The following is a 22,729-nucleotide window of genomic DNA, read 5'->3' as shown; positions in this document are numbered from 1 at the left end:
CCTGCTACTGCTGCTACTGTTGTGGCAGCTGCTCCTACTGCAGCTATGGTAGCTGAAGCTTCACTGACTTTGATCTCTTTCTTTGTCATCTTAACTTTTCCTTTTTCCTTTGGTTTTCCAGCAGGTACAGATTCTTTTTTAGCAGGCTCCTCCTTCTTTTGTGGTTTAGGTTTTGCTGCTGGTTTTTTGGCTTCGGTTGAAGGAGCAGGTGTTTTCTTCATTTCTTTTGGAACCTTTTTGGTGTCTTTTTTGGTTTCTTTTTCTTCTTTCTTAATTTCCTTCTTATCCTCTTTTTTAACCTCTTTCTTAGCTTCTTTTGCAGGAGTTTCTTTCTTTAATTCTTTCTTAGCCTCCTTTTTCTCTTCCTTTTTCACTTCTTTTTTAACTTCTTTCTTGACTTCTTCTTTTTTAGGCTTTTCCTCTTTCATTGGAGGTGTTTTTTCCTCTTTTTTAGAAACTTCTTTCTTTGGTTTTTCTTTTTCCTCCTTCTTTTCTTCAGCTTTTACTTTCACTTCCTTTTTCACTGGCTTCTCCTTTGCAACTTTTGGTTTAACATCTGCTGCTTGCTTTTCAGCAACTTCAGATTTCACTAACTGTTCCTCCTTATTTGCCAGCTCTTTGTCTGTCACTGCAGGTTTTGTCTCTGCTTTTACTGGTTTCTCTTTTTTCACCATGGCCTTTTCTTTGATTTCGACTTTCTGAGGCTTTTCTGCAGGAGTGGGCTTTGTTGGTTCAGGAGATTCTTCTTTAGACTCTTTTCTGATAGCCTTGGCTGGTGGTGTCTTTGTGGCAGGTTTGAGACTTTCCTTGCTGTCTGTTCGTTGTTTCAACTTGGCTTGTTTCACTGCTGGACTAGCTATGTTACCAGTTAGGTCTTTTTGGGTGACCATTGGTTGTTTAAGGAAATCTAAATGTTTAAGTTTTTCTAGTCCTTCTAAAATGTTGTATTGGCTGCTGTTTCCTGGAAACAGAACTCTGATAATTTTTTCTGCAGGATTTGCTGGATGCCATACAATCAATGATGAAACAGAAGTCAAATAGGATACTGGAATGTCTAGCTCCTGACCAGCTGGAAGCACTAATTCAGCTTTTTCTTTGCTTGTACCAGTCCACTGCTGCATAAAATACTGCATCTCTTTGCTGTTTTTGACTGGATTGAGCACATACATCTCAAGTTTGCCTACTCCCATTTTCTGAAATAAAATAATAGGGTCAATTGCATTTCCTACATTTCTAAAGAGAGGTTCTGGTTTCATGGACAATTTATTTAAATACTGGAGAGTGAAACAAGCTTCTTCTACACTTCTTTTTACCCTAAAATTTGGATCAAGGTTTTTCAAATTTTCAGGTACATTGAGGAATACAACTCCTAAATCTGGTGAGATTAGATTTTTCATCCAGTCACTGTTGGTGGTAGAACCTTGAGACTGTTCCTCTTCTAACTCAGCTATTTTTCGCTGCAGCATGCTGTTGATTCCTGGCAGGTTATCATCTCCAATGTGTGTGAGCAGAATTGAATCCACTCTGTCCAAATGTCGGATAAGTTTCCAGAAGCAGGATTTTCTTTCAGATCCTCCATTAATAAGCATATTGAATCCATTCACTGCAAACAATGCAGAGTCCCCTCTTCCACCTGGGAAAATATAACAACAGGGTTTTGACAGCTTCAGGAAACCTCCTGAGGTTGGTGGCTCCAGAATGTCAAAGGGTGATGGCACTTCTACTGATTCTGACAGATACTCTGTGAATTCGGAAAGTCCTTCCATTTCAGGCAATATGGAGGCAGAATTGAGTTTAATATTGATGAAGTCTTGAAGGTTGTGTCTGTCAAGGTTTGAATTTTTCCAATCCCCCTCCTCAGGACAAAACAGAGTCAAGCTGGCTTTGTTGGCAGGGTGGGTAGTGCTCAATAATTCACCAATCTATCATTATAAAACAAGAAGAAACAAAAGCCAGTGTAAATGTATATTTAATAATATAAATGTCAAAGAGCAAGGCTGTCTTCAGCAAAGTACTAGCTATAAGCTTCAAACTAAAAACAAAGTATTCCCTTATGTTCTCTTTTGTACTTGACTGTAGCCCATTCTAGGAGCCAAAGGAATCTGTCACTAACGTTCCTGTACTTTTTTTAATTGAAAAGGCCAGATTGTGCCTGGAACCTTCTGAGTGCTCTAAAGAAGAGAAGGGCACTAAGAGATCTGTCCCCCTCTTTCTGCAGAGGGACTGGATGCCACGGGAATCTTTACATTCAGGGACTGTAAGGATTGCCTGGGCCTACTGCTGCCAGAAGTATTCTTCTTTGCAAATGGGCTGTGATGTGCTCCTCTTCTCCTAACTGGTCAACAAAGCTTCTCACCTAGGGAGCACACACTGTGCCCTTTTTACAAGGCACTAAGTATCTGAACCCCATAGAAGCTCCAAGTAGCACCTAACCCAGCTTGCCATCTAAAGCTGAGGTCTAGCGGCGTCCTCCTCCACCACCCCAATGTAGAACTCATTCTGCAATTTAATATTTATTATAATACGTTTTGAATGGTCTGGTTCCAGAACAGCAGGCAGCATTCCAAAATTAGCTTAGCTGCTGGCTAGCTCTTGACAGCACTATGAGCTGATTTACAGCTTCAAAATTAAAAAGGTTTTGTCCTCAACTATTTTTAATATTGTTCAGTTTTTGAAATATGGGACATAGGGGCAGCTTCTCATATTCTTAGTGAAATACGAATACATTTTGCAAATAAACGGTCTTTGAAGGAAAAAGTTGGTATCAAAATATTTCCATAAGTAAATAATGCAACAGCTACTAATTTACAGCCTTTATATACTAATATTAATGTTATCATTTAATCTTTGTGTAACAGAACATGTATCAGCTAATACATATGTAAATTCATAGCTACAGAAAGAACTAAAACTGAGTGTTCGTGGTTAAAAATACTTCAGGAAATATTTTGATTAAAAAATTATGGACCTTGTTCCAAGCTCTTTTACAAGAAGGATAAATCTAGAATAACTCCATTGATTAAACCAGTATTTAACAGCATTCAGCAAGCTGATGCTGAAATGAAGGCTTGCTTGAATAAGAAGCCCTGTGGTCTAGTACAAAAAACCATTGTTCTGTTCCAGTCTGAATTACAGACATCTATTTGATGATTCCAGATTAGTAAACAGAAAATAGAAGCACATAATATTTCAAACCTTCTCTGACAAATTTCATGTTTACTTTGCCCTCAGACTTAAGAAAACAGTACAGCTATGAAATAGCTGAAGCATCTTGGGTATGGCATGCATGAGCCCACGGTGGCCTCCCACTGAAGTCAATGGTAGTTGTATGCGTGTATCCACAGACAAAATTTGGCACCAGCGCTTACTTGGCTTTTAAATTCTCATATCCCACAAAGCCAGAAATCTTATCTCTGGACCCGATAGCAACCAGTCACTTTTTAGAAGACATCCCAAGATACACGATTTGTGAGTGAAAACATGTGGCTGGACAGAATAACTAGATGGTGAAGTGGTTCTGGAGACCACAGTACTGCTACCTTTTGGTGTCTGATATGAGAACTGAAATAAACGGCACTAAAACCAGTACCAAAAGAGAAAGGGGATCCTAAGTTCCTGAGGGTATCCAGCAGTTCTGATTGTTGTATTCATGCATGTTGTCTATATTGGTAGGTCACAAAATCCTAGAATGCTAGAAACAGTTATGTGGGCCTCACTGAAATTCAGTTGCTTCCTATCATTAAAAAGAAGTATTAACACCCAATAATGGCCTCCAGATTTAGTCCCTAATCATTCACAACTCAATCATAGCTAATAATCACTCCATTTCAAAAGCTTTTTTCACATTACTGTAAATTAGCCATATGCAGTGGAATTCAGTTTACTCCTGACAAGCATAGCTGGCATTCAAAATTATTCCGATTGCTCAAAAATATTAAACATTTTTTTTTACACTAATTCAATCAAATAATGAATATGGAGACCAAACGTCAATGCAGTGTAGATGTTGTGACCAAACTTTACACAACGTCTTGCAAAGTATTGCAAAGCTCTTTGCAGAGAGTCAATAATCATTTGAATCCAGAAAACAAGTTTTTTGTAAAAATGATTTAGATTAGACTATACTTGAATAAGCTGAAAATCCTGGTACAAACTGTATTACCAAGAGGGAGGGGAGGGGGAAGCTTATACAGAATTAATGTTAAGGGCCTAGATGTTTAATTACAGTGAAGCTCAATAGACTTGGTGTGTTTCTTGGTCTCCTTTTGGTTGTGCCATATAGTTTTCAGCACTTAGTGAGGGTAAAATTCAACAAAGACTTTGTGTAATGTGCATTAAATTTAGCACCTGCAATTTGAGGTACTAAATAAATGTGTATTAGGCTTCCCTAATGCACACTAGCAAAAGCACATGCTTTTTAAGCCTATTTTTACTGTGCATTAGCGTATTAGCACTTTTTTGACACAACCTTTTAATGAGCAGTAAAATAGGCTAGTGCGCATTAAAGTGCATGTGTTGATACGCTCACTAAGTATGCAAAACATCTTTCAGGAGAATAAATAATCTTATCCAAACATCAGGATATAGTATTTCTTGGAACAGATCAGAGACAAGGTCAAAAAATGAGGGGAATGAAGACAAAAAAGGATAAAAGGAGAACATGAGAACCATTTTAATGATTTAATAGAAAAAAGGAAGGCTAAAAGCAGCCAACACAAGACAGACCTCTCTTGGTTAAGCTAAATACGTGCATAGTAGTTTTGGTACTGGCTGCTTGCATATTTGAACCTCACAATTATTTTTGTTTGTTCCCTGGGTGTTGGTAAAAATAAATATATGAGATAGCATTATGCTACTAGTGGCACAGATTTTAAAAGTTGGTGACTGTTTTAGAGACAAGTCTCTTCAATGGGGAGGGACAACATCAAGAATTCTTGAAAAACATCTTTGATGTAAGAGTTGGTTTTAAAGCAGGATTGATAAATTGCATCTAGAAGGCTCTATCTGAGTTTGGAATGGTATAATGGAGCTGTTCTTGGGAAGAGATTCAGGAATAGTCTAATATTTTTTGCTCCCAAAATTTGTTTATGTAATGTCTTTTTTTATTAATCAAATTGAGGTTGCTTCAAAGCAGAAAGCCAGGTGAAGCTAATCAGCCATTAAACTTTTAAGATCAGTCCACAATGAGTCAACAATAGAATTCCTTTTGGGAAGGACTGGTGAGTTTGAAACAAGGAAATTTTGGATATAATAGAAAAGCAAAGCGGGATGGATACTCCTATTTGAGAGCACTAACAGACTGTACCAGTCTGTGCTTTACATTTTGTGACTCCACCAGACTATGCTCTCTCAAAATGTAGGCTCCATGGTAAAACTTAAGATTAGATAGATTCTGTCTGCCAATTCTTGAGTTCTGAATTAAGCAAACTGTTAAAAAAGAGGAGTGAAAATCTTGAAGAGAGCATTTTTAGGTAGTCAAGAGTCTGGAGGCTATACTCGCATAGATTTTCAGTTTTGCCAGTAAAGAACATCACAGTGGTTCCGTCTTTAAATTCCTTGACAGTATTTTTGGAGGCCTCCTCAATCACACTGGTGAGACTGTATCAGCCTCAGAGTGAAAGGGAAAGAACTTGATCCATTACCTCTGTTTAGAGATGTTGTACCAGATCCTGTTCTCAGCTACTCCTATGCGACTCTGACTATCAAAAATGAGTTAGCAGAGATATAACTGCCTACATTCTTCTTCAGATTTGAGGCAAAAGTAATGCCAAAGACAGGTATCTGTGAACTCTGCCAATCTTTTCAAGCTTTCAGATTCCTCAAAGTTTAGGGTGTCATTGATGGGGAAGCAAACCAGTGACTGCTGATAAAAGGCACAATGGAATAGTTTCAGACATGGGGCAATCTCACCAAAAAATAAATTTCCTATTATGAAGAGCTGTGACACTGGATATCTACCGTGATCTGAGGAGAGAGAAGGTAAAAGTGACATGACAGGCATTCTCTGTGGATAGTTCTGAGACCAAAGTGGAATTCTGAACAGGACAGAAGGAAAGTCTTTTCCCCAGCTGAAAGGAAATGTTTACTTATCCAATGGGAAGAAGATTACATGATTTTTGATCAGATTTAGACCAAATAATAGAAGCAAAAATGTTTAACTTGCCATCAAGCCTTATCCTGTGCTGTGTTAATAGGGCAAGGAGATACAGAGATCTTTTCTTTTCTTCCTCTATATCAAAAATGCTAGCAGGTACATCACAACCCCTGAAAGGAGCCATTTGCCACTTAAGGAGCATGACCTGGCTCCTATCAGATCGCAGACAAAGGGCTATGAGCAGAATCTAGCCAAGAGCTCTTTTCAAAGGGCAGTAGAGCATATCCCTCTAGTTTGGCAACCACCCTAACCATTCTTACAACCTCTGCCATGACCAGGCAATTGGCACTCCTCCACTCCTGAGCCCACAGCTGGGTTTTCTACCAGTAAAGGTAAGCTTTGGCTTTAGATTTCCATACAATTTTAAAATGGCAATGTTTTATTAATCATCTGAAAAAGCTTTGCAGCTTACAATGGCTTCTTCACTTTTATGTGATGCCAATTCTTTAACCCAATGGCCACTTCTAGCTCTCAAATTGGCCTAAGATAATCTGAGCCCAGCTTTCTCTCCACTTAAGTCAATGGGAGCTGAATGCAGGAAACTAAGAGCCAAACTAGACTGAGCAAACTCTGACCACAAGATCCATATGCATTGCTCATTTTGAGGGCTGGACTTTCAAATCACACTTTACTGAAAAAGTACCATTTAACTTTGGAAAATACATTTCCAGTGATGAAATCTTATCATTTATTTAAATATACGCTTTTATACAACAGCCAGATTAAGTTTGACAGCTTGTTTACCATGGCTTCCTGCCCTATGGGAGCTTCCAGACACAGTACATTAAGTAAGACAACAGAATGATGAGTGCAGAAACAAACAGAATTAAATCTCTCAATACCTTTTCTTTACTGCTTATAATTTTTGGCCTATATTTATGAGCTTTTTAGGATTTACCTGTCAAATATTAAATGCGGCACACCAAAATAACAGATGGATAATAAGCATGCTAATCGCTAACCCGACAGACTGCTGTCTGTCTTCTGTAATGTCACATATCAGTTATATACCATCAGGCATGATATTAATATAAACAAAGCTTCAAAATTCATTGAACTGCTTTGTAAAATTGTGTTAAATAGGCAAGCAAGGCATTTTAGACCTTGCAGTTTCCTCATGCATTTGTTAAGAGGCTTCCTATTTTTTATGTCTTAAAGTTAAATGCAGTATGCTAAATTAAAATTTAATTGTGCTATTAATCAACTTACATCAAAAGCAAAGTTTGATTAATTATTTAAACAGTTTGATGGAAACTGTCTGAAAAAAACTAATGAGCATCCATGTTAAGTTACAAATGCTAGTTTTAAGAGAAGGTGGCCATTTTAATGATCCTAAACATAAAGGTCCTTGTGTGGAAATGTAGTGAAATATACTTCTCAATACCCACCTCTTGATCAGTGAAGATCTCAATAAAGTTCTGGAAAGAGAAAGATCCTGACTGGAGGATAAGTTCTCCTGTGTTTTCAAAGCACTGTCCTGTTAGTACTAGAAGCTTGTGTCTTGCAGCATCTGTGATCATTAAGCGGACCTAAGGTAAAGAACAAAGAAAAGGCAAAACAATGGATGTAACTGCTGTGCTTCCAACATTGCTATAAGGAGGGGAGCTCCTCTTCATTTAATTTCAGACTTATTTCAACTTCTAAGGTGAAGTCAACGTTTACCAGGTTACCATTCTACTTCCAAAAGACAGTGAAAAAAGGAGCAGAGAGGAAAATTCTAATGAAAAACAACTAATTTGGTGGATCAAGTTTTACCCTTGGTGCAATTCTCAATGAATTTTAGTAGAATTACATCAGCATTTGCTGTATGCTAGAAAAAAATGACCCTTCTATTTGCTTATCCTCTGGGAAGGAACACTCTTCTTTTTCCAATGTACAGCATTACCTGCCTTGTAGCTAGAAAAATGTCATCAAAAATGAAAATTTATTCTGAAGAAAAATGAAAGGGATAAATGGAAATATTCACTAATTAGTTTTGTCAATGCAAAATTGTCAGGGGTTCATGAACAGTCACATTCTACAATGTTCAGCCATACTTTAACATGTCAAACATACAGAAGTTACTGACTGTCAGCATGCTACTGCTAACAGTAGATATTACACCTTGTTAGAATGTGCAGGCAGAATATGGTTTTTAATATACATTGGTAAATTATGTGGCTGTTTGTGGATTCAAGAGAGCTCACCACAGACAGAAAACTTTGATTTTGAAAATAGCTGCTGCATACACTTTCTTTACTTTTCAGTGTCAAGCCAGCCTTCCCAACAGCTGATAGTATCTGACTGCTGCTCTGTCAGTGTTGGTAATACCCGAGAGTCTTTTGTCAGAGCAAAGCTTGTAACCTAGAGAAAACCATTATATTTTATATAAAATATTGTAGTGCAGAGTACATTTTTTGAAACTATTTTTCATGCCTTGTCAATATGTGAAAATGAATTCAGATTAAGGTAGAAGGTAAATTTAAAATGCAAGAGCTCTTCCTCTCCAAGTGGATTAAGCTAAATCAGAACAAGATACACTCCTATTCTGGAATAAGTGACTACATATTGAATAAATATGGAAAATTGACCTGAGACAGCTTTGTGTGGATATGCCTATTGCTACAAGCCTTCATCTCTATGGAAACAACATAATCACCTCAGCTCTCCAGCAAGCTAGTGTTACAACTTTATATATTGATTTTTAAGCAATCAATCACTCTAAATTATTCTGTCTCATGCTAGGAAGGATGCAGTATTGACCTATATCTCTGTTCTACTACTCTGCTTTTCAGAATGGCTTGAAAGGGGGAATTGAAGAGTATGGATCAACTATTGTAGACTTCCATTTTTATTTTATTAAATAAATGGCCCCAAACCTTAACAGCACAGAGTCCCTGTAATTAAAGCAGACCAAATGCTGACTTGTCACTAATTGTGCTGAGTGACAAAAATGCAACAATATCCCAGTGGATCAACTCAATTTATTTCTGTTTCAGAAGAGAACATTGATAAGTGCAGCCGGTTGTCTGATGTACGTTGTTCAAATCTCATCTGTTTCAGATGTATTAAAGCCATTGGAGAACTAGCTTCCCTTTTTATTTTCTCTCGCTTTACTGGCAGCAGTTCTGGGCAGTCTGCCAGATTATGTATAAACCCACCAACTTTTTCAACAATAAAATTACTTCCTGACTTGTGAATCACTGATATGTGACTGTCACATAATTTTCCTCAACCTTTTTTATTAAGTGCTGGTCAAAGAGGCTCTACAGAGCTCAAGAATAATAGCAGAGGTAAAAGTAAGCAAATGCCTATGGATTACAGAATGTAATGTATGATATACATGAAAGAACATCAATTCTGTATCTATGTATAATAAAGATTTCTTGGAGAGAACCACTGATTTCATGCACTGATTTCAGACCACTACTTTTAAAATAAAGTAAGGTGAAACAATAGGTTGTGGTCAACCCTATCCTAGAAGTCCTAAACGTTAAATAGAACTGCAGACAGAAGTAGGTGAAAAATAACAAGCTGTTATTTGAATCTATCAACATGTAAAAGAAAGACAAGTGTTAAGTTAAAGACAAGGTGAGAAACAAGTTTGTTTAGCCCATAGGATGAGCTGATTAGAAGTCTTCAAGATGTAGTAAAATTACAAAATTGTTAGAGCAGCAAAGCAGAATCTAGAATTCTAGGCAAATGTAACAATTGTATCAATATCAAATTATATTGATTTAACAGTTAGATTGTTACAGCTTACATCTGAATGCTTCCCTAGTGATATAAGTGTAGCAAAGCCAGCCCAGTCTCATTCAGGGTTGAAATTATAGCAATTTAGCTGACTTGTATCTCTACAGGAGCATAAAGATGCAACAGTTACATCATAACAGCTGATGCCCACTCCCCAGGGGCAGTTCCTTCTTCTCCCCTTTTAAAGCAGTTAAAAGGTATGTTTGTCTATTGCCTAAAAATGAGAGCAGTGTACATATAGATTTCAGGGTAATCATTTTGTTTGCCCTATCAAAACTGCCAAAGTATTTGGTATTTTCTTTTCTGGAAGCTCTCGCAAGTTTACCAAATGTGGTAGGAGTTTTAGGAAGCATGTTACTCAGTGTACCACCAATATGCTCATCATCAGCCCATAACAGAATTCAGGGACTCAATCACACTAAGGGTCTTCTGATTTTCTCCTGATGGATTCTGACCTGGTTATGTCAGGAGATGGAACTGGATGACCTCGCCTTGCTCAGAGTAACCTTAGGATGCAAACCTAAGGTTGCTGATTGCTATACTGAGAGGGAGTGTGCAGAATGGCTAGACCTATCCCTGCTTTAATCCTCCTCTCTCTTTCTTATCATTCTTTCTGTCTTTTGTCTAATGACAGTCTAGACAATGCTAGTCAATGCCAGCCAAGACAAATCTAAACATAAAACTTTTGGCAGTGACTAGCTTGGGGAGCCTAATGCAACAAAGAGTAGCCCAATCTTGGGGGTGGAGGAAAGGAACCTTTGTCTCCCACAAACCAGTCATAGAAAATTAAGAACAACCTAGCCAAACATTTTCCAGAGCTTAAAGGAATAAAGCCAGAGTTCAGAAGTCATTAGTCAGCTTGCTTGCCAGCTGCTCCCTCTGTAGTCATCCATCAACTGAACTAAAACCATCAGGGACAGAAGCCATATTTTCCTACCTTTTTCTTCTTTCCTCCTCTGTACTAGTTTGACTTGCTTTGTTATATGGAGCCAGAACTCTAATAGCAGAATCTAAGTACCACCACATAAATTGATACTCTCTTTTCTCTTCAAGTTCATTTGATGCAATTTAAAACATTTTCAGTTAGCCTCCATATACACAATGAAAGGGGAAATAAGGGACCTTGTATCAAAGATTTCCTGGGTTTTAAAGCTTTAAAGACTGTGTTTGTTTTACTCTACTTTTTGGACACGTCTACATGTGCATTAATGCACCTTTTCTAAGGCACATTAAATTTAGCGCCTCCAATGTACCTCCATTTGCACACTTTTTAAGGATGCTTAATGCCCAATATATTAATTCACTGTGCATTAGCATAATGACACAGTTTTTTACATGATGCTTTAATATGCAGTAAAATAGTTTACTGTGTATTAAAGCGCATGTGTTGATGTGCCCCTTGTTATTTAACATTGCTTAACATGGGTAAAAAAATCAAGTTTAGCATTCTATGGCAATCAAAACCACATCCCTAGCAACAACAGGATATATTTGTGGATTTTACCTTTTTAAACCATTCATTCACTGCAAAAATTTCTTTGATTTTATGTTCAGTCAAAGAATGGTTTGATCCCACAAGGTGTTAAATTGCCCTGCAATCTCTAATTGCATGGCCAGTTTTTTGTCCCTCTTAGAATCAGTATATGGGAGTTTTATATCTCTTGTTCTGTGACAGCTTCCAGATTCTGTTACCTGTAGCATGAGATTTTCTAAGGGAAAGATTTTATATAGATGACAATCATTCTCAAAAGTCTAAAACAGTCTCAGATGACCTGGTTTCTTTTCACTCATTCTTTAAAGTTTAAAATAGACATACAGAAGAAGCTGAGGAAGGATGCTAAGAAACAGAAAAGCGCTCATTCCAGCTGTCTCCCTTTGATCTAAAAGGAGTTTAGCAGGTTACTGGAAATTTAGCATTGAGAACAGGAGTCTGAGTATTTCTGTTCTATGTCCTTTAAATTACCATTATGAGAAAGGGAGACAAGACGGAGAAAGAAGCAAAGACTGCAGTTTCACCGATAAAAAAAAATGTTAATTTATCTACGATCAGGAAACTCTCATCTAATTCACTTATGGTGCTTTTAGGAAAGATCCAATAATACATTTCCAAATGACTTACCTCAGTACTAACTGCTTCATCTGAAGGGTTAATCAGAACTACAGTTTCTAAGACATCACTTCTGTGATGAAGGATTTTCTGACCTGTAAGGAATTAGAGAGAAGAAAAATTAATATTCCAGTTTACCTTACCAAGTTAAAGCCAACACCTTCTCTAACGTAAGCACAGATTGATCTGTGGGATAGTTCTAGGGGCATCCAGAATAATGTGCAGTGGCAGTGACACTTGCTGCCTGCCTATGTGTTCTTAGATGCTGACAATGTTCTTGATCAGTCAGGCCCACCTCTCTACCTCTTCAAAGCAATGGGTGCAAACAGCCAACAGCACTGACATGCATTCCTTCCAACTATCCTTTGTCTTTGAATAATTCCATGTTGTAAATATAAGTCTGTCTGCTTTAAATTATAAGTGCTGTCTGGGTGGAAGTCATGGGCTTGATTTGATACTAGTGTCTTAAGATCTGGCCCAAAGTCTTTAAAGTCCCTTCACATCTAGCACTCTGTAAATATTGTCAGTATTCTAAAAAACTTTGTTGGACTTGTAGGACTGTCTGTCTTGGTAATTCTGTTATATGAAGAAACAGGCAATGTTATTAAACAAAAATAAACAGACATACAATATACTGGTTTCTAAACAAATAAAGTTGGTGTGGTGTGGGTGCTGTGTCATAGCTCATTGGCTTTCATATTTAATAGTTAGTCTGTCTCTGTATTTAATAGTGATATTCATCTGACTGAGAGGATGCCAGAAAAACACAACAGGGCTCTCAACATTTTCTTTCTTATGGTAATTGGCATGTTTTTTTCAGTATTACTTTCTGTGAGAACTGCAGCAAGATTAATTAGCAGCTGTATTGTCATTTAGAACCCGCGGCCAGCAATTAGTCCAACAACCAGAATAACTGTCTCCTGCAAGCAGCAGCATTAATTAATTTATTAATTGCACTTAAAAGTAAGTGCAAGGAGCCCCATATTTAAACACCAATTGACCAAGTTAGAAAAATTCCTACTTTAAAAACCTTAAAAGAAAAAATACTGCATATCTGGAATCACTTCCCAGCATTCATTCAGCATGGGCTGCAAGTAGCAATAGCTTCCTATACCTCCTCTCTCTTCTCTCTCACTACAAAGATTCACCTACAACAGGTTCTCTGCAATATTACTGCTGCATGTAGCATTTCCCCAGAGCTCTTCTTTCAGCCGTAGCAGAGGAATTTCATATTTATGGCCTCCTTCATATCGTTCTTATGCCTAGGAGCCAGCAGGGAGGGAAGAGCTAACTAACTAAGCTAAAGTCAGTTTAAACATACTGCTTGTCTTGCGGGTGCCTCTAGGGAGCTCTTGTTGGCAAGAAAAACAACCTTGAGGGACCATACAAGAAATGAGGAAGGGGTGGAAAGAAGTGGAAAAAATTATGGCTTGTGCACAAAAGGGAATGAAATGAGGAAAAGTGAGAGAGAAATGCAAACAGCTGTTGGGATTGTGATGAAATGTACAGAGAAAGGGCAGACACCATCCAGCAGCAACCAAGTGGCAGAACCAGCAAAATCAGGGACTTAACCTGGTCTTGCTTTCTCTGGGCCAGCAGAGCCTGGGAGTACTGCTGAGGCAACACATCTGACCCAAAAATGTTCTTCTCAAGGACCCTCTTTTTAGGTTGATCATGGAGTAGCATTAACGATCTTTGGAGAAAGCCACACACATCTTTCTCTGCCAAAGGGAAACAGACTAGAAATCTGATATTTACAGCATGGGTAGTAACATCAGAAATCCAGACAACCCTTAAAACTGGAAGATTATAGTAATGAGCAGAACAGAAAAAAGCCAAAAACTAAAAAAAAATAAAAGAAAGCCCCTGTGTCAGAAAAAAATGGTAAAGGGAAGAAATAAAATACAGGGAGAGACTATGCAAAGAACAGAGAGAGGACAGACATGATAAAAAGTGAAAAAAAGACAAGAATGAAATATTTTAAAATAAAAGGAGAGATTGGATGAAAACTTGGCTAACAATCCAGCATGTGTAAAGAAATCCAGATTTACCTACCAACTATTTTTTCTATTGATCTAATTTTAAAAAGAGCATGCGTATGTGTGCTTGTGCAAGCAAAGAAGAAAGGAAAGCCTCTCTTCCTGACATCAAGGACCAGTGGGGCCCGGAGTGGGGCAGCAGGAGCACAGAGCCTGGGCCAGCAGGGGCTCTGGAGCTGATCCAGCTCCCCTTCACTCTGGTAGCACAGCCTGGTCCAGCTCCACAAAGCCCCTGCCAGCTGCCACCCCACACTCCTGCCGTCCAGCTCTGTGCCGTGCTGGCTTCAGGACACTGGCGCAGCCCCATGCTCCTGCCCACCTGTTGCTGCTGAGTGCATGCTCATTCCCTCTTGCCCCCACCTGCCACAGCCATTTGCCCACCACTGCCACTGCACCTCTCCACCCCACACTGGTTGCTCCAGCACCACATGGTTCCTAGCTGTAGCACCGGGCTGCAGAATGCAGCAGGAGCCAGCCTGGCCCCTGCGATACTTGGCTGGCTCTGTGTGGTCCCGGCCAGGCTGGTCCAGCTCCTGCTGTGTCCTGCAGTCTCGCCAGAGTGGCAAGCTAGAGGGAGGATGGGAAAGCGGCAGAAGGTCAATGGTGGCAGATAGAGGGGGAAGTGGCTGCGAGCAGGAGCACAGGGCTGCGCTGGTACCCCAGGGGCAGGAAGCAGCAGAAGTGTGGAGCCCAGGCTTGGAGGAGCGCTGGCAGGGGCTCTTCCTGCCACGGGGCGCTATGAGCAAACCCTCCCCCTCCACACATGCCACAACCCTCCCCAACCACCCTCCCCCCACACACTCACAGCCCCCCATGTACCCCATACCTAACCACACTCCACACACATATCCACATGCTCCCCCACCCCACATACACCCCCACGCCTATCCACCCTCTCCCCACAACCCCCCCACACATCCATACCCACCATACCCCCCCAACAATATACAAGAGTAAGACTTCATTTTGAATTATTGTGCAATCATCTCTATGTACACTACACAAACACATGTAAATCAGGACAAAAATATTTTTTGAAATCAAATTAATGAATGTTGTAGTAGATGTGCCACTTTTAGAGTATAATTTGGTATTTTTCTGGTTCTGAGATGGCAAACCCTTGCTGAAAGGAGTACTTCTGGGGAGAGGGACAGGGGTGAGGGGCTTCTGGTGACAAAGGTCTGGGGCTAGGGGATGGGACTTCTGGTCCCAAGATGGCGACCAGGGGATGGGGCACCTATCAAGGCAAGTAGGGCAACAGCTTGCCAAAATTCGGCAAGCGGCCCTCCACCTGAAATAATTGCCCACCCCTGATTTACAGCTACATTCAGTAAAACTTTCATCTGGCTCCTTCACTACAGAAGCTCATAGAAGGTCTTCCACAATCTTATGTGCCAGTGATTCTGCTGGCTTCCTCAGTGAAGAGATGAAGCAGAGTTGACTGAATTGCCTTTAGTCTTGGGAGAACAAAACAAATTGCTGTCCTTCATTTCTCCTATGATAATTTGGGACACAACAACTAACTCTAATAGTCACAAAATAAACTGCACTGATTATGATTAGATGCTAACATATGTAATTAAGGTTCAAAAGATATACAATTATCCACACCGTAAATTATACATAAGCAAATATAAGGATAACCAACTTCTCATTTCATTACAGTTCCTGCAATTTACACTGGTGATCTGGTTTGGCCTTAGAGAAAATTAACTGAATGCTGATCATCATTGATAATGATTTTTAACAAACCACAAATACTAAATGTCTGGGCTATATAACACTGTGAGTTACACAATGCTCATTTCCCATTAGGTAAATTTAATAAACAACTCTGAACATTTAGGGTCAAGGGCACAGGTATACCTAAAATGTATGTGTTTTGGGTATAAGGTACAGAAAATTTGTGACCAAGTGCCTTCATGCCTCCAGTCAAACAAGATTTGTCCATATCAGCTACTCTCTTTGACACTACTGTTTTCAGAAGAAATGTATTAACAAATCATGTTGAGTCCCAAACTATCTGGCTATATTAGGTTCCATTACAACCAGAAACCATCAGCTTTCTCCTTTCATAATTCCCTCACAAGCTGATATAAAACAGCAGGGATAACTACCCAGCAGCTGAAGCAATTAGCAAAAAAAATTCCAAGTAAAAATGCTCAAGACTTCATAATCATGGAAACATTCTTGAAAACTCTTTCAATTTTCAGTCAGTTAACTTAAAACTCCAAAAAATGTCTCTTCACACTGTTATTCCTTTTAGTGAAATGAATATGGTCACACGTGTAACTGTGGAGATGCTCATGAACTAACTCGTAAAAATCTTCTTTCCCTTTATTGAAAAAGTCAAGATTTTTGTTAAAGAAACAGACTTACGGAGGATTGCTACTGTTACAACAAGAATTTTCAGGATGTTTGGTTAGGATGAGAATCAGGAAAAACAAATATTAAGCTCTTATACAAGCAACACAATCTGACAGAATAAAAGTATCACAGCAGAGGAACTGAGGTGGTTATTTGCTGAAAACAGACTGGGTGGCCTGAGGTGTATGCCATTAAGTGAACAAGAATATGTAAGGACCCTCTCTGAAAAGTTTTTTTTTTTTTAAATTAGCTCTCCTACATTTTAACAAAAACTGCAACCATTCATTTGATAAAGTGGCTATCCCATTTTTGTAAAGTTTCTGGAAAAGAAAGGGAGAACCTTCAAGTCTAATTGTTAAACAAACAAACACAAAACCAACTGGCTGAAGAAACAGACCAGTTTAAAAAGCAGTTAACAAATTGCCCTAGGTTGTATATAGATACCAAAGGAAAAAATTGAGGTAGTCCATTTAGTAATTAGGATGAAGGATCTGATCTGCAGACTTTTTTAAAAAAGATTTGTATAATAATTAGCCATTTCATAAGGATAGCAAGACTATTTGCATGTGTTACAGAATGCTCCTACAAAGCAGTCAGCAAGTACTTCTTCCAACAATGCTAGCATTTTATTTTTGGAAAATAAAAATCTGGAAAGGAGTCTTCACAAATTCCAGGAGACAGGAGACGGAATTACAAAGACTAAAATAGAATATGCCAAATTCAGCTCTAATGTTGCTATGCTTATCTCTGTTTCAGTTGATCAAGAATTATCTGGTTCCTCCAGGACTGAATTTGACCCTATGATTTCCCCAAATCTTAGGCAAATGGTACAAAGATGAAGAAATCCTCTTCTCCACTGTGAACTCCCACATAAAGTGGAATGTGAGAGTGACAGTACTTTACACAGTTTTGCATGAAAACAAGATCTATATTTGCTAGGATGCTGAGCTGGCAGGACAGCTCTGAACAGCCAGCTCTGCAATCACTCCAGAGCATTCCAACAGTGACAAAGATCTGAAAGACTGAAATTGACGGCAAGGTGTTATTATTTTCTTTCCCATTGTTTAAACCATTTTGATATGTGCACAGTAGACACTTCAGATTTAAATCTAACATAACTCTTAAGAGAATTCTGTGTTTGATCTTTTTTTTAAATCTCTTGGGCTAGTCTCCCTGCAGTTTAATGGGTTTCTCTGTTTGGAACACTGGACTGTATTGCTACTATGAGTAGTAGTTTGTCTAATGGGCTTATGTTCTTCTAATGCCCCCCAGAAGAGGCCCACAAAATATTCCCGCTACTAGGGGTGAACCAATAGAGATTTTTGGGGCCAATACGATTTTTAAGAAGGCATATCGGCCGATACTGATCTGATTTCCGATACAGCATGGACGGCTGCATGCAGCTGGTAAGTCTGTTGCAGTGGAAGGGGAGCGGGGAGGAAAGGGGTGTGGCCCCTGCAGTTCAAGGGCCCCGCAGTGAGGGAGGAAGTGGGGCTCAGGCAAGGGATGGGGCAGGCACTGCTCAGCTGGAGGGCAGCTGCTGCTGCGGGCTGGAGCCAGGGTTGCACTGGGCTCTTTCTGGTGGGGGCTGGGTTGGGGCAAGCAGTAACAGGCAGCGGTGCTGGGAGGGGAGTTATGGGGGGGCTGCAGCCACCCCAAAATTCACCGTAGCCCCCTCAACCCTCCTTCCCAGCAGCACCACCGCCCACCCCAAGTGCAGCCCAGCCTAGCCCCCCACCCCAACCAGGAAGAGCCTGGTGCAGCCCCAGCCCTGGACCCAGCCCGGGCATATGGGGGGGGTGCACATGCCCCCCCGTGCCCTCCCGGGGTGCACACAGAGGCAGGAGCCACCCACCCCCGCAGCCCCTGGATGAGCTGCAGCTCTGTCCCATGCCCCACCCCACCCCAGCTGGGCAGCGCCTGCACCAGCTCCACTCTTCCCTCACCATGGGGACCTCAATCTGCCCCACCTATGCCCCTTCCCTCCCCATCCACCACAATAGACTTTCATAGTTGTAGATTTCAGTTTGAAACAATACAACACTTGCTGCCTTACAGAATGAGCTCTGCAGGGAAAGCTATAATAACCACTTCACTACCTGAATACTTTTGGGGGTCTTTACAGCAGTTTGACAAATTCCCAGTGAAATCTTTTGAAGTAAACTAAACACAGTAAATCAAATTAATTTTATGTACACTGTTGATTAGCAGATTGATTGTATCAAGTTTTCTCACTAAATATTGATTTGCTGCACCATTTGCCAACTTTATGCGACAGTTAATTTGCTGTCAAAGAACTGTCATTTGTCTAGTAGAAGCAAACTGTTGACCTTTCACCCCCTCCCCCCATTAGTTACTGTCTTGGAGCAAATTATCACCCATAATAATCATTTCTCATCTTCAAGAACAGCTTTCTCTCACACACAGTTCTTCAGAAATTTTGGTTCTAAGATGTTCTATTATAAGTCTGGATCACCTCACTGAAACCTTCCTGTGTCTAAATACTGTTAAAAATATTCAAAGGAATGTTTTATATTTATTTCTGTTTTATTGTAATTTCTACAATACAAAATGAAAATTGACAACATGTAAAATGCAAAACAAGCCTGACAAACAAACCCAAAACCCTAGGACCAGAACAAAAATCCACAAATCCACCCCAGGTCACTTCACTGCCAATTTTACCAAAACTCTAGTGAGGCATGACAGTTTAAAACTAACAGATATGTGAGAACACTCAAATAAAATTATCACATCCAAAAATGAACAAAAGTGTCTCCTGTCTAGAAATACCTCTTTACCAATGAGTTAAAATCACAAACCTCCTGGGTAACGGGGTTTACTCCTGACACTGCTTAAAGAAAAGTATCTTGAACAAGCACTGATCTGTTTCATTTAGCTGAAGGCTCTGATTTACCAAACATTAAAATGCATTATTTGTTTTATAGGCAGTTTTGTTGAAAAGACAACGATCCCTGCACACAGTGTTTTGCTATCACTCTTTACTTCCTTACCTAATCATTCTGGTAAAGAATAGTAAAGAGTTGTAAAAAAATAATTCCACAAAGGTGGGTCCAATACTGGTTATGTTTAGTTTCAGATCCTAGTGCGAGTAGGGGAATCAAAAATCCCATTCATGCTAGTCCACACTATGGTAACCAGCTGCCTCTGTTCACTAAGATTCTCCCAATTATGAGGCACAATCCCAGCAACCCAGCTGACTGCAGTGAAATAAGGAGGTAGCTAGCCATCTGGCAACCTTGCCTCCCTCCTCTATTATACCTAGTCTCTGCTCATTCCCTGTTCTTGTCAGGCACAGCTGTCTTCCAGGTGCCACCTCTTTTGCCAACTGTTCCTTTACTGAACTGGGCTATTCCTAGTCCATGCAATGCCACAGGCTCCAAAGTTTATTGTTTGTAACAAATAAAATTGTAAGGTGATGAACAAAAGGAGAGTCAGCACTGGTGCACTAGGCCTGTTAGCTACAGAGTTGCAACAGGCGCAAGGTAGAGGGTCACTGGCACTATGACTGCTTTCAAATAAGCAGCTGAATCTTGAGATCCTGTAATATTAAGGGATATGCAGGCGATTGGGGGAGCAGCAGGCTGGCTGGGGAAAAGAAAGGGAAGCTTGCATAACAAGACCCTTATATGGAAGAGTGAGCAATAAGAATGTGCATGCCAATGGAGGCAGTATAGAAGTATTGTGGGAAGAAGGCTAGAAAGCTGTGTGGAGAAAAGAAGAAGTGGACACCTTCCCAGGCACTGCTCAGACTCAACTGTCAGTCTCCCTGTCCCACACCTTGTGTTCTCACTGCGACAGATATCCCAGCACTGCCTTTTGGACAAATTCAGTCACTATGGTTTCCAGTGAAGAGAACAGAGCTGTTTCTCCATGGTTTGATAGCACTGGTCAGTGTATTTTTTTTTTTAAACAGCAAACATTTTATCCTAACTACTCATTATCTAACATGACTGTTCACTAGCACTCATTTACCTCTAAAAGGAACATGCAGAACAAAGTCACTGCTTTAATCAGAACAATCTTAAAATGGCAGGTTTCAGAGCCAAAAAGACTTGTAGTCTCCATAGCCAATATGACCGTCACCTACTCTCTTAAAGTCTAACCTTCCCCCCACCCCTCCCCCCACCCCCCCAAAAAAATTAGTTTAAACATGATTACTAAGAAGTAAAAATCTGCCACTTCAGAGGGTTTGCATTTTAAGCCTACTTTGCACTTGTGCTAATGACCACAAAGATGTGAGCCACTTCATTGTCCACCCAGCTTAAGACATCATGCAGTTTTCCACATGTTAGCATTTCTAAGAAAAAAAAAGGAGGGATCCCAACCCGTTAACTCATGTTTAAATTATTACCTGCCTTTTTTCACTAGTGCTTTCAGGACACATCTATAAGTTGTCTTATGGTGACAAATCAATGTACTCCGTTGCGGTATGGCATGCTACGTGACATATTCGTAATGTGTGTCTACACGTGATTGGCAGCTACGTTGCCATAGTGTTGCACTCCCCCAATATAGTGCACCAGTATGGCGACGTACCTGTGAAATCTAACCATGTGCCATGCGCACGGTTCAGTAGAAGTGGTCATGCTTCAGTATGTCTTTTGGAATTACTAAAGTGCAGCACCACAGCAACGTCACCCTATGGCAACATATAGACGCACCCTCAGAGAATATTTCTACTGCCCTCTTATGGAGCTGGGCAGTACCATATTCATATAAGCCATGGTCAGTCTATATGTGCTACTTTCTGTTTTGTGTGCACAAAATAAATACATCATTAGGCCCTCCGGTCACACAGACACACGCAGATAGGCTTTGAATTTTGAGCTGAAAAGGTATATTGTGAACTTGTGATAGCTAGCGTGGGGTAACTATCACAATGTGAATAACTTTATGCTGCTCAATTATGGGTCCAAGCAGACCATGCTGTGACATGATTCATAGATTCATAGATTCATAGATGTTAGGGTCGGAAGGGACCTCAACAGCCAAAAACAAGGAGGGATTTGGTGGTAGGGGTCTGCTACAGACCCCCACATCAAGGGGAAGAAATAGATGCAGGGCTCCTGAGGCAGCTCACGGAGACCATAAAAGCTAAAGAGGCGGTAGTCTTGGGGGACCTAAACTACCCAGACATCTGCTGGGAGACACAGACAGCAAAGTCCCACCGCTCACGCAGGTTTCTAACCTGTGTACAGGACCTCCACCTGAGACAGGAGGTACATGGTCCCACTAGGGGGAATGCCATACTGGATCTGGATGGATGACTTCTTTTTTAGATGTACTTACTACATCACATTATTCGCTTACTGCCAGCATGGAGTCAGGGGCAAGATAGTATAGAATAACAGCAATTTTTCCAGAAATCAACTGCTTCACTACAAACACGTGTATATCACTTTAAAATAATATCTTTACCATTCAAGCTATTTTATCTCTAAAAATATGACAATGGAAAATAGGAACTGAAGCCCTAACCCCGCTCTCACGTTTTAAAGGAAAATTCCTCGAAGAGAAACAACAACAAAACTAATTCATCCCACCCTCTCACTCTAACTTTCATTAATTGTCATAAAATAAATATAGGCAGAGAAATAGGTGTTGTTTTAACTGGTTAAGATATAATCAATAATTTCATTAAATACTGATATGAGGTTACTGCAATATATGATCAATCTTTCATTATTAGGAATAATCCTTCTTCCAGGGTGATAGTTTCCCCACCCCCAAACTTAAATACCTAGAAAATGACAATGGCAGGGAAACTCTTTCAGAATTTCCACTTAATACTGCAGCTCTAACATTCCAGTCCTCAGACTTCCTGTGACTTTGGAGTGTTGTTTTTCAGTCAGGCAGCATATTGCCCTAGTAACTGAGAGTAAATTGGAAGCTATCATGTGGGGTGACAGAAGACTGCAGTGATGCAGAGCCGACTTATCAGTTCCGAAGTCCCAAGCCCCGATCTGCATCAGGAACAATACCAACCAGAGAAAGGAAAGGTAACAAAGCAATGTCAAGTATGCTCTAAAAATTATCTTCCCCACCTAGAATATATACATAAATTCTTTCCTCACCTGAACTCATCTATGACCCCACAAAATAAAAGTCATAGGTACTATAGTTCAATGCCCTGTGAAATTTCCTTTATAATAGTTTAAATAATCTGATATTTTAACCTTATTCAATTATTCAAGAAATGCAAGATCTATTTCACAGTTCAGTTTGGTGTAATTACCAAAAAATACAAACAAGATTTTATTTTACAGAAAAGATAACACTCAGTATTTCTACAGGCCACATTTTAGG

At 39.8% G+C, this 22,729-nt stretch overlaps 1 protein-coding gene across 1 annotated transcript in view; it reads right to left on the bottom strand.

Moving 5' to 3' along the window:
* The window catches only part of MAP1B (microtubule associated protein 1B), a 98,855-nt gene that overhangs the window by 12,568 nt on the left and 63,558 nt on the right, over positions 1-22,729 (bottom strand). The window contains exons 2-4 of the mRNA XM_025205671.1: positions 12,006-12,088; positions 7,543-7,683; positions 1-1,922 (exon numbers count right to left, since the gene is read on the bottom strand). The exon at positions 1-1,922 is cut by the window's left edge and continues 24 nt beyond it. Coding sequence (XP_025061456.1) covers positions 1-1,922; positions 7,543-7,674 — 2,054 coding nt within the window. The 5' untranslated portion in view covers positions 7,675-7,683; positions 12,006-12,088. The remainder of the gene's footprint in view (positions 1,923-7,542; positions 7,684-12,005; positions 12,089-22,729) is intronic.

This window comes from Alligator sinensis, unplaced genomic scaffold (genome assembly GCF_000455745.1).
Source record: "Alligator sinensis unplaced genomic scaffold, ASM45574v1 scaffold274_1, whole genome shotgun sequence".
NCBI classification, from domain to species: domain Eukaryota; kingdom Metazoa; phylum Chordata; order Crocodylia; family Alligatoridae; genus Alligator; species Alligator sinensis.
Note: the sequence above shows the minus strand (reverse complement) of the source record. Positions and strands in the feature narration are given on the sequence as shown.